The sequence below is a fragment of the Apostichopus japonicus genome, chromosome 17 (assembly GCF_037975245.1).
Source record: "Apostichopus japonicus isolate 1M-3 chromosome 17, ASM3797524v1, whole genome shotgun sequence".
In the NCBI taxonomy this organism is placed as follows: Eukaryota; Metazoa; Echinodermata; class Holothuroidea; order Aspidochirotida; family Stichopodidae; genus Apostichopus; species Apostichopus japonicus.
The window spans coordinates 17,976,898-17,994,230 of NC_092577.1; the positions used below are offsets into that span (position 1 = coordinate 17,976,898).

The following is a 17,333-nucleotide window of genomic DNA, read 5'->3' on the forward strand; positions in this document are numbered from 1 at the left end:
AAGATCAATGACTGCTTCAGTTACGATTGTCATTGTGTGAGTTACCCGATCTGAATCAGCCTTAACCTTCAACACTAATATCTCCTTTTCCAGTCTCTGGGACAATTGTTTTGTAAGTGAATCAATTGAACTTAGGTTCAAGCACAATCAGGCCATGTTTGTAGTCACTTGTACTGTACTCTTAACATTGTACTCTTGTACAGTTTCAGATTGTGTGGACAATGCTTAATGTGTACTTTACCTTGTAACTAGTCTAATCATAATAGGCATGAACGAAAAAACTTAAACACTGTGACTCCTCTTTCAGTCTTTGCAGACAATATTTGTCCAAATGAATCAATTGAACTTAAGTTCAAGCACAATCAAACCATGTTAGTATTTACTTGAGCTCCTAACATTGTACTCTTATACAATTTCAGATTGTGTGGACAATGCTTACAATAGTCTTGTAAGTGAATCAATTGAACTTAGGTTCAAGCACAATCAAGCCATGTATGTAGTCACTTGTACTCCTAACATTGTACTCTTATACAGTTTCAGATTGTGTGGACAATGCTTACTGTGCACTTCACTCTATTTTGTACTTTTAGAAATTAATCCAGTTGTTACATTCAGTTATTGCCAGGAACTGCAGAACATGATATAGGTTAAAGCACAATTAATCTTAGGTTTTTGTCCAAACAATACCCACTGCAACTTTTGCTAAAGTGCACACTTGTTTGGATTGTGTAGAATATAGAACCTGTACATTTTCCTAAATATTATAGATTTTCTAGTGCAGTCAAATCTGGCATAGTAACTCCACATTTCTTACTGTACCTTCTTCATTTTACAAAGGTTTGGATATTGTGGACAATTTAACCTATTCATTCTATATCGCAGATTAATATCAATTATTAAATATCATATTATAATAAAAAAAGGTGATTCTATTTTCCATTAACCAGCTGTATCAAGGCAATGTAGTTAATGACTTTATATATGCTTTTTCAACAGGCAATGGAAAGGGCTCTTGAAGTGTTCCAACCATTTCTTTTCCTGAAGATGGACGTTAATATCACTGGTAGGTTAAATGAGGGCAATGAATTGAAGTTAATTGTGTAATAAACAGATTAGAAGATCAATGACTGCTTCAGTTACGATTGTCATTGTGTGAGTTACCCGATCTGAATCAGCCTTAACCTTCAACACTAATATCTCCTTTTCCAGTCTCTGGGACAATTGTTTTGTAAGTGAATCAATTGAACTTAGGTTCAAGCACAATCAGGCCATGTTTGTAGTCACTTGTACTGTACTCTTAACATTGTACTCTTGTACAGTTTCAGATTGTGTGGACAATGCTTAATGTGTACTTTACCTTGTAACTAGTCTAATCATAATAGGCATGAACGAAAAAATTTAAATACTGTGACTCCTCTTTCAGTCTTTGCAGACAATATTTGTCCAAATGAATCAATTGAACTTAAGTTCAAGCACAATCAAACCATGTTAGTATTTACTTGAGCTCCTAACATTGTACTCTTATACAATTTCAGATTGTGTGGACAATGCTTACAATAGTCTTGTAAGTGAATCAATTGAACTTAGGTTCAAGCACAATCAAGCCATGTATGTAGTCACTTGTACTCCTAACATTGTACTCTTATACAGTTTCAGATTGTGTGGACAATGCTTACTGTGCACTTCACTCTATTTTGTACTTTTAGAAATTAATCCAGTTGTTACATTCAGTTATTGCCAGGAACTGCAGAACATGATATAGGTTAAAGCACAATTAATCTTAGGTTTTTGTCCAAACAATACCCACTGCAACTTTTGCTAAAGTGCACACTTGTTTGGATTGTGTAGAATATAGAACCTGTACATTTTCCTAAATATTATAGATTTTCTAGTGCAGTCAAATCTGGCATAGTAACTCCACATTTCTTACTGTACCTTCTTCATTTTACAAAGGTTTGGATATTGTGGACAATTTAACCTATTCATTCTATATCGCAGATTAATATCAATTATTAAATATCATATTATAATAAAAAAGGTGATTCTATTTTCCATTAACCAGCTGTATCAAGGCAATGTAGTTAATGACTTTATATATTCTTTTTCAACAGGCAATGGAAAGGGCTCTTGAAGTGCTCCAACCATTCCTTTTCCTTGAGATGGACGTTAATATCACTGGTAGGTTAACTGAGGGCAATGACTTTAAGTTAATTGTGTATTAAACAGATTAGAAGATTAATGACTGCTTTAGTTCAATTGTCGTTGTGTAAGTTACCCGATCTGAATCAGTCTTAACCTTAAACATTAATATCTCATTTTCCAGTCTCTGGGGAAAATAGTTTTGTAAGTGAATCAATTGAACTTAGATTCAAGCACAATCAAGACATGTTTGTAGTCACTTGTACTCCTAACATTGTACTCTTGTACAGTTTCAGATTGTGTGGATAATGCTTAATGTGTACTTTACCTTGTAACTAGTCTAATCATAATAGGCATGAAAAAAAAAAAAATACTGTGACTCCTCTTTCAGTCTTTGCAGTCAATATTTGTCCAAATGAATCAATTGAACTTAAGTTCAAGCACAATCAAACCATGTTAGTATTTACTTGAGCTCCTAACATTGTACTCTTATACAGTTTCAGACTGTGTGGACGATGCTTAACTCTATTTTGTACTTTTAGAAATTAATCCAGTTCTTACATTCAGTTATTGCCAGAAGTGCAGAATATGATACTGTATAGGTTAAAGCGTAAATAATCTTATAGAGTTTTTTCTGAACAATAGCCACTGCAATTGTTGCTAAAGTGCGCACTTGTTTGGATTGTGTAGAATATAGAACCTGTACATTTTCCTAAATATTTTAGATTTTCTAGTGCAGTCAAATCTGGCATAGTAATTCCACATTTCTTAATGTACCTTCTTCATTGTACACAGGTTTGGATATTGTGTACAATATAACCTATTCATTCTATATTGCAGATTAATATTCATTATTAAATATTATAATGTAATAAAGCATGTGATTCTATTTTCTATTTACCAGGTATATCAAGGCAATGTAGTTAATGATTTTATATATGCTTTTTCAACAGGCAATGGAAAGGGCTCTTGAAGTGTTCCAACCATTTCTTTTCCTGAAGATGGACGTTAATATCACTGGTAGGTTAACTGAGGGCAATGAATTGAAGTTAATTGTGTAATAAGCAGATTAGAAGATCAATGACTGCTCAGTTACGATTGTCATTGTGTGAGTTACCCGATCTGAATCAGCCTTAACCTTCAACACTAATATCTCCTTTTCCAGTCTCTGGGACAATTGTTTTGTAAGTGAATCAATTGAACTTAGGTTCAAGCACAATCAGGCCATGTTTGTAGTCACTTGTACTCCTAACATTGTACTCTTGTACAGTTTCAGATTGTGTGGACAATGCTTAATGTGTACTTTACCTTGTAACTAGTCTAATCATAATAGGCATGAACGAAAAAACTTAAACACTGTGACTCCTCTTTCAGTCTTTGCAGACAATATTTGTCCAAATGAATCAATTGAACTTAAGTTCAAGCACAATCAAACCATGTTAGTATTTACTTGAGCTCCTAACATTGTACTCTTATACAGTTTCAGATTGGGTGGACAATGCTAACCATGCACTCTATTTTGTACTTTTAGAAATTAATCCAGTTGTAACATTCAGCTATTGCCAATAACTGCAGATCATGATATAGCTTAAGCACAATTAATCTAAGAGTTTTGTCTCAACAATACCCACTGCAACTGTTGCTAAAGTGCACACATGTTTGGATTGTGTAGAATATAGAACCTGTACATTTTCCTAAATATTATAGATTTTCTAGTGCAGTCAAATCTGGCATAGTAAGTCCACGTTTCTTACTGTACCTTCTGCATTGTACACAGGTTTGGATATTGTGGACAATATAACCTATTCATGCTATATTGCAGATTAATATCAATTATTAAATATTATAATATATTAAAGCAAGTGATTCTAGTTTCCATTAACCAACCAGCTGTATCAAGGCAATGTAGTTAATGACTTTATATATGCTTTTTCAACAGGCAATGGAAAGGGCTCTTGAAGTGTTCCAACCATTCCTTTTCCTGAAGATGGATGTTAATATCACTGGTAGGTTAACTGAGGGCAATGACTTGAAGTTAATTGTGAAATAAACAGATTAGATTAATGACTGCTTCAGTTACGATTGTCGTTGTGTAAGTTACCCGATCTGAAACAGCCTTAACCTTAAACATTGATATCTCCTTTTCCAGTCTCTGAAGATAGTTTTGTAATCGAATCAATTGAACTTAGGTTCAAGCACACTCAAGCCTGTTTGTAGTCACTTGTACTCACTAACATTGTACTCTTGTACAGTTTCAGATTGTGTGGACAATGCTTAATGTGTATTTTACCTAGTTACTGGCCTAATCAAAATAGGCATGAACGAAACAATTGAAATACTGTGACTCCTCTTTCAGTCTTTGCAGACAATATTCGTCCAAATAAATCAATTGAACTTAAGTTCAAGCACAATCAAGCCATGTTAGTATTAACTTGCGCTCCTAACATTGTACTCTTATACAATTTCAGATTGTGTGGACAATGCTTACTGTGCACGCTATGTTGTACTTGTAGAAATTAATCCAGTTCTTTCATTCAGCCATTGCCAGGAACTGCAGATCATGATATAGGTTAAAGCACAATTAATCTTAGGGTTTTATCTCAACAATACCCACTGCAACTGTTGCTAAAGTGCACACATGTTTGGATTGTGTAGAATATAGAACCTGTACATTTTCCTAAATATGATAGATTTTCTAGTGCAGTCAGATATGGCAACTCCACATTTTTTCCTGGACCTCTTCATTGTACACAGGTTTGGATATTGTGGACAATATAACCTATTCATTCTATATTGCAGATGAATATCAATTATTAAATATTATAATATAATAAAGCATGTGATTTTATTTTCCATTAACCAGCTGTGTCAAGGCAATGTAGTTAATGACTTTATATATGCTTTTTCAACAGGCAATGGAAAGGGCTCTTGAAGTTTTCCAACCATTCCTTTTCCTAAAGATGGACGTTAATATCACTGGTAGGTTAACAGAGGGCAATGACTGGAAGTTAATTGTGTAATAAACAGATTAGAAGATTAAAGACTGCTTCAGTTATGATTTTCATTGTGTAAGTTACCTGATCTGAATCAGCCTTAACCTTCAACATTAATATCTCATTTTCCAGTCTCTGGGGCCAATAGTCTTGTAAGTGAATCAATTGAACTTAGGTTCAAGCACAATCAAACCATGTATGTAGTCACTTGTACTCTTGTACAGTTTCAGATTGTGTGGACAATGCTTAATGTGTATTTTACCTTGTAACTGGCCTAAACAAAATAGGCATGAACATAAAAATATAAATACTGTGACTCCTCTTTCAGTCTTTGCAGACAATATTTGTCCAAATGAATCAATTGAACTTAGGTTCAAGCACAATCAAGCCATGTATGCAGTCACTTGTACTCCTAACATTGTACTCTTGTATAGTTTCAGATTGTGTGGACAATGCTTAATGTGTATTTTACCTTGTAACTGGCCTAAACAAAATAGGCATGAATGAAACAATTTAAATACTGTGACTCCTCTTTCAGTCTTTGCAGACAATATTCGTCCAAATAAATCAATTGAACTTAAGTTCAAGCACAATCAAGCCATGTTAGTATTAACTTGCGCTCCTAACATTGTACTCTTATACAATTTCAGATTGTGTGGACAATGCTTACTGTGCACGCTATGTTGTACTTGTAGAAATTAATCCAGTTCTTTCATTCAGCTATTGCCAGGAACTCCAGATCATGATATAGGTTAAAGCACAATTAATCTTAGGGTTTTATCTCAACAATAGCCACTGCAACTGTTGCTAAAGTGCACACTTGTTAGGATTGTGTAGAATATGGAACCTGTATATTTTCCTAAATATTATAGATTTTCTAGTGCAGTCAAATCTGGCATAGTAACTCCAAATTTCTTACTGTACCTTCTTCATTGTACACAGGTTTGGATATTGTGGACAATATTACCTATTCATTCTATATTGCAGATGAGTATCAATGATTTAATATTATAATATGATAAAGCATGTGATTCTGTTTTCCATTAACCAGCTGTATAAAGGCAATGTAGTTAATGATTTTATATATGCTTTATCAACAGGCAATGGAAAGGGCTCTGGAAGTGTTCCAACCATTCCTTTGCCTAAAGATGGATGTGAATATTACTGGTAGGTTCACAGACGGCAGTGACTTGAAGTTAATTGTGCAATAAACAGATTAGAAGATTAATGATTGCTTCAGTTACGATTGTCATTGTCTAAGTTACCCGATCTGAAACAGCCTTAACCTTCAACATTAATATCTCCTTTTCCAGTCTCTGGGGACAATCGTTTTGTAAGTGAATCAATTTTACTTAGGTTCAAGCACACTCAAGCCATGTTTGCAGTCACTTGTACTCCTAACATTGTACTCTTGTACAGTTTCAGATTGTGTGGATGATGCTTAATGTGTATTTTACCTTGTAGCTGGCCTAATTAAAATAGGCATGAACCAAAAAATTTAAATACTGTGACTCCTCTTTCAGTCTTTGCAGACAATATTTGTCCAAATGAATCAATTGAACTTAAGTCCAAGCACAATCAAACCATGCTAGTATTTACTTGAGCTCCTAACATTGTACTCTTATACAGTCTCAGATTGTGTGGACAATGCTTACTGTGCACTTTATCTTTATTTTAGAAATTAATCCAGTTCTTTCATTCAGCTATTGCCAGGAACTGCAGATCATGATATAGGTTAAAGCACAATTAATCTTAGGATTTTTTCCCAACAATACCCACTGCAACTGTTGCTAAAGTGCACACATGTTTGGATTGTGTAAAATATAGAACCTGTACATTTTCCTAAATATGATAGATTTTCTAGTGCAGTCAGATATGGCAACTCCACATTTTTTCCTGGACCTCTTCATTGTACACAGGTTTGGATATTGTGGACAATATAACCTATTCATTCTATATTGCAGATGAATATCAATTATTAAATATTATAATATAATAAAGCATGTGATTTTATTTTCCATTAACCAGCTGTGTCAAGTCAATGTAGTTAATGATTTTATATATGCTTTTTCAACAGGCAATGGAAAGGGCTCTTGAAGTGTTCCAACCATTCCTTTTCCTAAAGATGGACGTTAATATCACTGGTAGGTTAACAGAGGGCAATGACTGGAAGTTAATTGTGTAATAAACAGATTAGAAGATTAAAGACTGCTTCAGTTATGATTTTCATTGTGTAAGTTACCCGATCTGAATCAGCCTTAACCTTCAACATTAATATCTCATTTTCCAGTCTCTGGGGCCAATAGTCTTTTAAGTGAATCAATTGAACTTAGGTTCAAGCACAATCAAGCCATGTATGTAGTCACTTGTACTCCTAACATTGTACTCTTGTACAGTTTCAGATTGTGTGGATAATGCTTAATGTGTATTTTACCTTGTAACTGGTCTAATCAAAATAGGCATGAACATAAAAATATAAATACTGTGACTCCTCTTTCAGTCTTTGCAGACAATATTTGTCCAAATGAATCAATTGAACTTAAGTTCAAGCACAATCAAGCCATGTATGTAGTCACTTGTACTCCTAACATTGTACTCTTATACAGTTTCAGATTGTGTGGACAATGCTAACTGTGCACTCTATTTTGCACTTTTAGAAAGTAATCCAGTTCTTTCATTCAGCTATTGCCAGGAACTGCAGATCATGATATAGGTTAAAGCACAATTAATCTTAGGATTTTTTCCCAACAATACCCACTGCAACTGTTGCTAAAGTGCACACATGTTTGGATTGTGTAAAATATAGAACCTGTACATTTTCCTAAATATGATAGATTTTCTAGTGCAGTCAGATATGGCAACTCCACATTTTTTCCTGGACCTCTTCATTGTACACAGGTTTGGATATTGTGGACAATATAACCTATTCATTCTATATTGCAGATTAATATCAATTATTAAATATTATAATATAATAAAGCATGTGATTTTATTTTCCATTAACCAGCTGTGTCAAGTCAATGTAGTTAATGATTTTATATATGCTTTTTCAACAGGCAATGGAAAGGGCTCTTGAAGTGTTCCAACCATTCCTTTTCCTAAAGATGGACGTTAATATCACTGGTAGGTTAACAGAGGGCAATGACTGGAAGTTAATTGTGTAATAAACAGATTAGAAGATTAAAGACTGCTTCAGTTATGATTTTCATTGTGTAAGTTACCCGATCTGAATCAGCCTTAACCTTCAACATTAATATCTCATTTTCCAGTCTCTGGGGCCAATAGTCTTTTAAGTGAATCAATTGAACTTAGGTTCAAGCACAATCAAGCCATGTATGTAGTCACTTGTACTCCTAACATTGTACTCTTGTACAGTTTCAGATTGTGTGGATAATGCTTAATGTGTATTTTACCTTGTAACTGGTCTAATCAAAATAGGCATGAACATAAAAATATAAATACTGTGACTCCTCTTTCAGTCTTTGCAGACAATATTTGTCCAAATGAATCAATTGAACTTAAGTTCAAGCACAATCAAGCCATGTATGTAGTCACTTGTACTCCTAACATTGTACTCTTATACAGTTTCAGATTGTGTGGACAATGCTAACTGTGCACTCTATTTTGCACTTTTAGAAAGTAATCCAGTTCTTACATTCAGCTATTGCCAGGACCTGCAGATCATGATATAGGTTAAGCACAATTAATCTTAGGTTTTTGTCTCAACAATACCCACTGCAACTGTTGCTAAAGTGCACACATGTTTGGATTGTGTAGAATATAGAACCTGTACATTTTCCTAAATATGATAGATTTTCTAGTGCAGTCAGATATGGCAACTCCACATTTTTTCCTGGACCTCTTCATTGTACACAGGTTTGGATATTGTGGACAATATAACCTATTCATTCTATATTGCAGATGAATATCAATTATTAAATATTATAATATAATAAAGCATGTGATTTTATTTTCCATTAACCAGCTGTGTCAAGGCAATGTAGTTAATGACTTTATATATGCTTTTTCAACAGGCAATGGAAAGGGCTCTTGAAGTTTTCCAACCATTCCTTTTCCTAAAGATGGACGTTAATATCACTGGTAGGTTAACAGAGGGCAATGACTGGAAGTTAATTGTGTAATAAACAGATTAGAAGATTAAAGACTGCTTCAGTTATGATTTTCATTGTGTAAGTTACCCGATCTGAATCAGCCTTAACCTTCAACATTAATATCTCATTTTCCAGTCTCTGGGGCCAATAGTCTTGTAAGTGAATCAATTGAACTTAGGTTCAAGCACAATCAAGCCATGTATGTAGTCACTTGTACTCTTGTACAGTTTCAGATTGTGTGGACAATGCTTAATGTGTATTTTACCTTGTAACTGGCCTAAACAAAATAGGCATGAACATAAAAATATAAATACTGTGACTCCTCTTTCAGTCTTTGCAGACAATATTTGTCCAAATGAATCAATTGAACTTAGGTTCAAGCACAATCAAGCCATGTATGCAGTCACTTGTACTCCTAACATTGTACTCTTGTATAGTTTCAGATTGTGTGGACAATGCTTAATGTGTATTTTACCTTGTAACTGGCCTAAACAAAATAGGCATGAACATAAAAATATAAATACTGTGACTCCTCTTTCAGTCTTTGCAGACAATATTTGTCCAAATGAATCAATTGAACTTAGGTTCAAGCACAATCAAGCCATGTATGTAGTCACTTGTACCCCTAACATTGTACTCTTGTACAGTTTCAGATTGTGTGGACAATGCTTAATGTGTATTTTACCTTGTAACTGGTCTAATCAAAATAGGCATGATCGAAAAAAATTAAATACTGTGACTCCTCTTTCAGTCTTTGCAGACAATATTTGTCCAAACGAATCAATTGAACTTAAGTTCAAGCACAATCAAACCATGTTAGTATTTACTTGAGCTCCTAACATGGTACCATTATACAGTTTCAGATTGTGTGGACAATGCTTACTGTGCACTCTATTTTGTACTTTTAGAAATTAATCCAGTTCTTACATTCAGTTATTACCAGGAACTGCAGAACATGATATAGGTTAAAGCACAATTAATCTTAGGTTTTTGTCTCAAAAATACCCACTGCAACTGTTGCTAAAGTACACACATGTTTGGATTGTGTAGAATATAGAACCTGTACATTTTCCTAAATATTATAGATTTTCTAGTGCTGTCAAATATGGCGTAGTAACTCCACATTTCTTAATGTACCTTCTTCATTGTACACAGGTTTGTATAATGTTGACAATATAACCTATTTATTCTATATTGCAGATTAATATCAATTATTAAATATTACAGTATAATAAAGCATGTGATTCTATTTTCCATTAACCAGCTGTATCAAGTCAATGTAGTTATTGACTTTATATATGCTTTTTCAACAGGCAATGGAAAGGGCTCTTGAAGTGTTCCAACCATTCCTTTTCTTAAAGATTGATGTTAATATCACTGGTAGGTTAACTGAGGGCAATGACTCGAAGTTAATTGTGTAATAAACAGATTAGAACCTTAATGACTGCTTCAGTTATGATTTTCATTGTGTAAGTTACCCGATCTGAATCAGCCTTAACCTTCAACATTAATATCTCATTTTCCAGTCTCTGGGGCCAATAGTCTTTTAAGTGAATCAATTGAACTTAGGTTCAAGCACAATCAAGCCATGTATGTAGTCACTTGTACTCCTAACATTGTACTCTTGTACAGTTTCAGATTGTGTGGATAATGCTTAATGTGTATTTTACCTTGTAACTGGTCTAATCAAAATAGCCATGAACATAAAAATATAAATACTGTGACTCCTCTTTCAGTCTTTGCAGACAATATTTGTCCAAATGAATCAATTGAACTTAAGTTCAAGCACAATCAAGCCATGTATGTAGTCACTTGTACTCCTAACATTGTACTCTTATACAGTTTCAGATTGTGTGGACAATGCTAACTGTGCACTCTATTTTGCACTTTTAGAAAGTAATCCAGTTCTTACATTCAGCTATTGCCAGGACCTGCAGATCATGATATAGGTTAAGCACAATTAATCTTAGGTTTTTGTCTCAATAATACCCACTGCAACTGTTGCTAAAGTGCACACATGTTTGGATTGTGTAGAATATAGAACCTGTACATTTTCCTAAATATGATAGATTTTCTAGTGCAGTCAGATATGGCAACTCCACATTTTTTCCTGGACCTCTTCATTGTACACAGGTTTGGATATTGTGGGCAATATAACCTATTCATTCTATATTGCAGATGAATATCAATTATTAAATATTATAATATAATAAAGCATGTGATTTTATTTTCCATTAACCAGCTGTGTCAAGGCAATGTAGTTAATGACTTTATATATGCTTTTTCAACAGGCAATGGAAAGGGCTCTTGAAGTTTTCCAACCATTCCTTTTCCTAAAGATGGACGTTAATATCACTGGTAGGTTAACAGAGGGCAATGACTGGAAGTTAATTGTGTAATAAACAGATTAGAAGATTAAAGACTGCTTCAGTTATGATTTTCATTGTGTAAGTTACCTGATCTGAATCAGCCTTAACCTTCAACATTAATATCTCATTTTCAAGTCTCTGGGGCCAATAGTCTTGTAAGTGAATCAATTGAACTTATGTTCAAGCACAATCAAGCTATGTATGTAGTCACTTGTACTCTTGTACAGTTTCAGATTGTGTGGACAATGCTTAATGTGTATTTTACCTTGTAACTGGCCTAAACAAAATAGGCATGAACATAAAAATATAAATACTGTGACTCCTCTTTCAGTCTTTGCAGACAACATTTGTCCAAATGAATCAATTGAACTTAGGTTCAAGCACAATCAAGCCATGTATGCAGTCACTTGTACTCCTAACATTGTACTCTTGTATAGTTTCAGATTGTGTGGACAATGCTTAATGTGTATTTTACCTTGTAACTGGCCTAAATAAAATAGGCATGAACATAAAAATATAAATACTGTGACTCCTCTTTCAGTCTTTGCAGACAATACTTGTCCAAATGAATCAATTGAACTTAGGTTCAAGCACAATCAAGCCATGTATGTAGTCACTTGTACTCCTAACATTGTACTCTTGTACAGTTTCAGATTGTGTGGACAATGCTTAATGTGTATTTTACCTTGTAACTGGTCTAATCAAAATAGGCATGATCGAAAAAAATTAAATACTGTGACTCCTCTTTCAGTCTTTGCAGACAATATTTGTCCAAATGAATCAATTGAACTTAAGTTCAAGCACAATCAATCCATGTTAGTATTTACTTGAGCTCCTAATATTGTACTCTTATACAATTTCAGATTGTGTGGACAGTGCTTACAATAGTCTTGTAAGTGAATCAATTGAATTTAGGTTCAAGCACAATCAAGCCATGTATGTAGTCACTTGTACTCCTAACATTGTACTCTTGTACAGTTTCAGATTGTGTGGATAATGCTTAATGTGTATTTTACCTTGTAACTGACCTAAACAAAATAGGCATGAACATAAAAATATAAATACTGTGACTCCTCTTTCAGTCTTTGCAGACAATATTTGTCCAAATGAATCAATTGAACTTAAGTTCAAGCACAATCAAGCCATATATGTAGTCACTTGTACTCCTAACATTGTAGTCTTATACAGTTTCAGATTGTGTGGACAATGCTAACTGTGCACTCTATTTTGCACTTTTAGAAAGTAATCCAGTTCTTACATTCAGCTATTACCAGGAACTACAGAACATGATATAGGTTAAAGCACAATTAATCTTAGGTTTTTGTCTCAAAAATACCCACTGCAACTGTTGCTAAAGTACACACATGTTTGGATTGTGTAGAATATAGAACCTGTACATTTTCCTAAATATGATCGATTTTCTAGTGCAGTCAGATATGGCGTAGTAACTCCACATTTCTTAATGTACCTTCTTCATTGTGCACAGGTTTGGATATTGTGGACAATATAACCTATTCATTCTGTATTGCAGATTAATATCAATCAATTATTAAATATTATAATATAATAAAGAAGGTGATTCTATATTTTGGGGACTGAGGGTTTGAACTTAAGTCACACAAAGGGACGCCCATGGTGGGGTACTCAAAAGTGACTGGTAGTACATGACTGAGGTAGCGGTCAAAAGATGTCTATGTGTGTGTCAGTGTTAGTTTAATCTAGGCTATAATCCAGTGTTCAATATCCATATCTTAACAAGTGTATCAATGGTCCATAAGCTCATACTAGGCAAATTGATATATGTGTTGTATATACATGTGTTTTGTATTGAAAGCAAGTCTTTGAATTAAAATTTTCACTTCATATTTCACAGAAAAAAACTAGCAGACCTTACATAAGGCCTATTCTTAGTATATACAGTACAGTACAGTACATACAGTACAGTATATACAGTATATAGTATAGTGTGTTGGGTACTGATTTCATTTTGAAGTCATGGTATGTGATAATTTCAAGTGACAACTCAAGTTAATGTCTTTGTCTGAGCTTAAATATACATGTGTTTTGTATTGAAATAACACCAATAAACGGTGACAGCCCGAACTGATAGTAAAAAAATCGATTGAATCTTTTGTATTAAGTCTCACATCACCGGCCTCAACAAAGTCTTGGGACCCTTAACAACTATCAGTTCTACAAACATGTGTAATCCGTTCTTCGCTCCTTAATCAGCTTCCTGTATATTCATGGTTTGTTTGGTTCTAATTCCATCAATGCAATTTACACTTTAAACCTAGCGTCATACTTTCATTGTGTTACACTTTGTGCTTTTCATTCGACTGCCAATATTGCTGACGAAGGTCCCAGGGGACCGAAAATTCCAATATATTTTCTAAAACTTTACTCCTTATTTGTCAATTATGAGTATATACGAAAGATTCAATCGATTTCTTTACTATCAGTTCGGGCTGTCACAGTTAATTGGTGATATTATGGCATTAAAACTGCTTTCATTCCCCAACTGAAAACATTTTCGGACTGAAAACGTGTATTTCATTTTCGGACTTAAAACGTGTATTTCATTTTCGGACTGAAAACGTGTATTTTATTTTCGGACTGAAAACTTGTCGGACTGAAAACTTGTCGGATTGAGGGGTGTACCCCGTATATACAGTATATAGTATAGTGTGTTGGGTACTGATTTCATTTTGAAGTCATGGTATGTGTTAATTTGAAGTGACAACTCAAGTTAATGTTTATGTCTGGGCTTAAATATACATGTGTTTTGTATTGAAAGCAAGTCTTTGAATTAAAATTTTCAAATTTTCACTTCATATTTCACAGAAAAAAACTAGCAGACCTTACATAAGGCCTATTCTTAGTATATACAGTACAGTACAGTACATACAGTACAGTATATACAGTATATAGTATAGTGTGTTGGGTACTGATTTCATTTTGAAGTCATGGTATGTGATAATTTCAAGTGACAACTCAAGTTAATGTCTTTGTCTGAGCTTAAATATACATGTGTTTTGTATTGAAAGCAAGTCTTTGAATTCAAATTTTCCAATTTTCACAAAAAAAACTAGCTGACCTTACATTAGGCCTATTCTTAGTATATACAGTACAGTACATACAGTACAGTATATACAGTATATAGTATAGTGTGTTGGGTACTGATTTCATTTTGAAGTCATGGTATGTGTTAATTTGAAGTGACAACTCAAGTTAATGTTTATGTCTGGGCTTAAATATACATGTGTTTTGTATTGAAAGCAAGTCTTTGAATTAAAATTTTCAAATTTTCACTTCATATTTCACAGAAAAAAACTAGCTGACCTTACATAAGGCCTATTCTTAGTATATACAGTACAGTACAGTACATACAGTACAGTATATACAGTATATAGTATAGTGTGTTGGGTACTGATTTCATTTTGAAGTCATGGTATGTGATAATTTCAAGTGACAACTCAAGTTAATGTCTTTGTCTGAGCTTAAATATACATGTGTTTTGTATTGAAAGCAAGTCTTTGAATTCAAATTTTCCAATTTTCACAAAAAAAACTAGCTGACCTTACATTAGGCCTATTCTTAGTATATACAGTACAGTACATACAGTACAGTATATACAGTATATAGTATAGTGTGTTGGGTACTGATTTCATTTTGAAGTCATGGTATGTGTTAATTTGAAGTGACAACTCAAGTTAATGTTTATGTCTGGGCTTAAATGTACATGTGTTTTGTATTGAAAGCAAGTCTTTGAATTAAAATTTTCCAATATTTTATTTCATATTTCACACGAAAAAATAGCACACCTTACATAAGGCCTATTCTTAGTATATACAGTACAGTACAGTACATACAGTACAGTATATACAGTATATAGTATAGTGTGTTGGGTACTGATTTCATTTTGAAGTCATGGTATGTGATAATTTCAAGTGACAACTCAAGTTAATGTCTTTGTCTGAGCTAAAATATACATGTGTTTTGTATTGAAAGCAAGTCTTTGAATTCAAATTTTCCAATTTTCACTTCATATTTCACAGAAAAAAACCAGCTGACCTTACATTAGGCCTATTCTTAGTATATACAGTACAGTACATACAGTACAGTATATACAGTATATAGTATAGTGTGTTGGGTACTGATTTCATTTTGAAGTCATGGTATGTGTTAATTTGAAGTGACAACTCAAGTTAATGTTTATGTCTGGGCTTAAATATACATGTGTTTTGTATTGAAAGCAAGTCTTTGAATTAAAATTTTCCAATATTTTATTTCATATTTCTCACGAAAAAATAGCACACCTTACATAAGTCCTATTCTTAGTATATACAGTACAGTACATACAGTACAGTATATAGTATAGTGTGTTGGGTACTGATTTCATTTTGAAGTCATGGTATGTGATAATTTGAAGTGACAACTCAAGTTAATGTTTATGTCTGGGCTTAAATATACATGTGTTTTGTATTGAAAGCAAGTCTTTGAATTAAAATTTTCAAATTTTCACTTCATATTTCACAGAAAAAAACTAGCAGACCTTACATAAGGCCTATTCTTAGTATATACAGTACAGTACAGTACATACAGTACAGTATATACAGTATATAGTATAGTGTGTTGGGTACTGATTTCATTTTGAAGTCATGGTATGTGATAATTTCAAGTGACAACTCAAGTTAATGTCTTTGTCTGAGCTTAAATATACATGTGTTTTGTATTGAAAGCAAGTCTTTGAATTCAAATTTTCAAATTTTCACTTCATATTTCACAGAAAAAAACCAGCTGACCTTACATTAGGCCTATTCTTAGTATATACAGTACAGTACATACAGTACAGTATATACAGTATATAGTATAGTGTGTTGGGTACTGATTTCATTTTGAAGTCATGGTATGTGTTAATTTGAAGTGACAACTCAAGTTAATGTTTATGTCTGGGCTTAAATATACATGTGTTTTGTATTGAAAGCAAGTCTTTCAATTAAAATTTTCAAATTTTCACTTCATATTTCACAGAAAAAAACTAGCAGACCTTACATAAGGCCTATTCTTAGTATATACAGTACAGTACAGTACATACAGTACAGTATATACAGTATATAGTATAGTGTGTTGGGTACTGATTTCATTTTGAAGTCATGGTATGTGTTAATTTGAAGTGACAACTCAAGTTAATGTTTATGTCTGGGCTTAAATATACATGTGTTTTGTATTGAAAGCAAGTCTTTGAATTAAAATTTTCCAATATTTTATTTCATATTTCACACGAAAAAATAGCACACCTTACATTAGGCCTATTCTTAGTATATACAGTACAGTACAGTACATACAGTACAGTATATACAGTATATAGTATAGTGTGTTGGGTACTGATTTCATTTTGAAGTCATGGTATGTGATAATTTCAAGTGACAACTCAAGTTAATGTCTTTGTCTGAGCTTAAATATACATGTGTTTTGTATTGAAAGCAAGTCTTTGAATTCAAATTTTCCAATTTTCACTTCATATTTCACAGAAAAAAACTAGCTGACCTTACATTAGGCCTATTCTTAGTATATACAGTACAGTACATACAGTACAGTATATACAGTATATAGTATAGTGTGTTGGGTACTGATTTCATTTTGAAGTCATGGTATGTGTTAATTTGAAGTGACAACTCAAGTTAATGTTTATGTCTGGGCTTAAATATACATGTGTT

General features: G+C 33.3%; 1 protein-coding gene across 21 annotated transcripts in view; it reads left to right on the forward strand.

Annotated features, from left to right (window-relative positions):
- The window catches only part of LOC139984607 (uncharacterized), a 32,972-nt gene that overhangs the window by 2,015 nt on the left and 13,624 nt on the right, over positions 1 to 17,333 (forward strand). For 2 of the 21 annotated variants that reach the window (XR_011799109.1, XR_011799114.1), the window contains 11 exons: positions 997 to 1,063; positions 2,112 to 2,178; positions 3,093 to 3,159; positions 4,079 to 4,145; positions 5,052 to 5,118; positions 6,233 to 6,299; positions 7,210 to 7,276; positions 8,189 to 8,255; positions 9,167 to 9,233; positions 10,558 to 10,624; positions 11,536 to 11,602. Coding sequence is in view for 3 of the 21 variants with exons in the window: in XM_071998552.1 (XP_071854653.1) it covers positions 1,000 to 1,063; positions 1,536 to 1,564; positions 5,052 to 5,118; positions 6,233 to 6,299; positions 7,210 to 7,255 (273 nt within the window). In the remaining 18 variants the exon portion in view is untranslated. The other 19 variants (XR_011799118.1, XR_011799116.1, XR_011799115.1 and 16 more) reach the window with 18 other exon arrangements.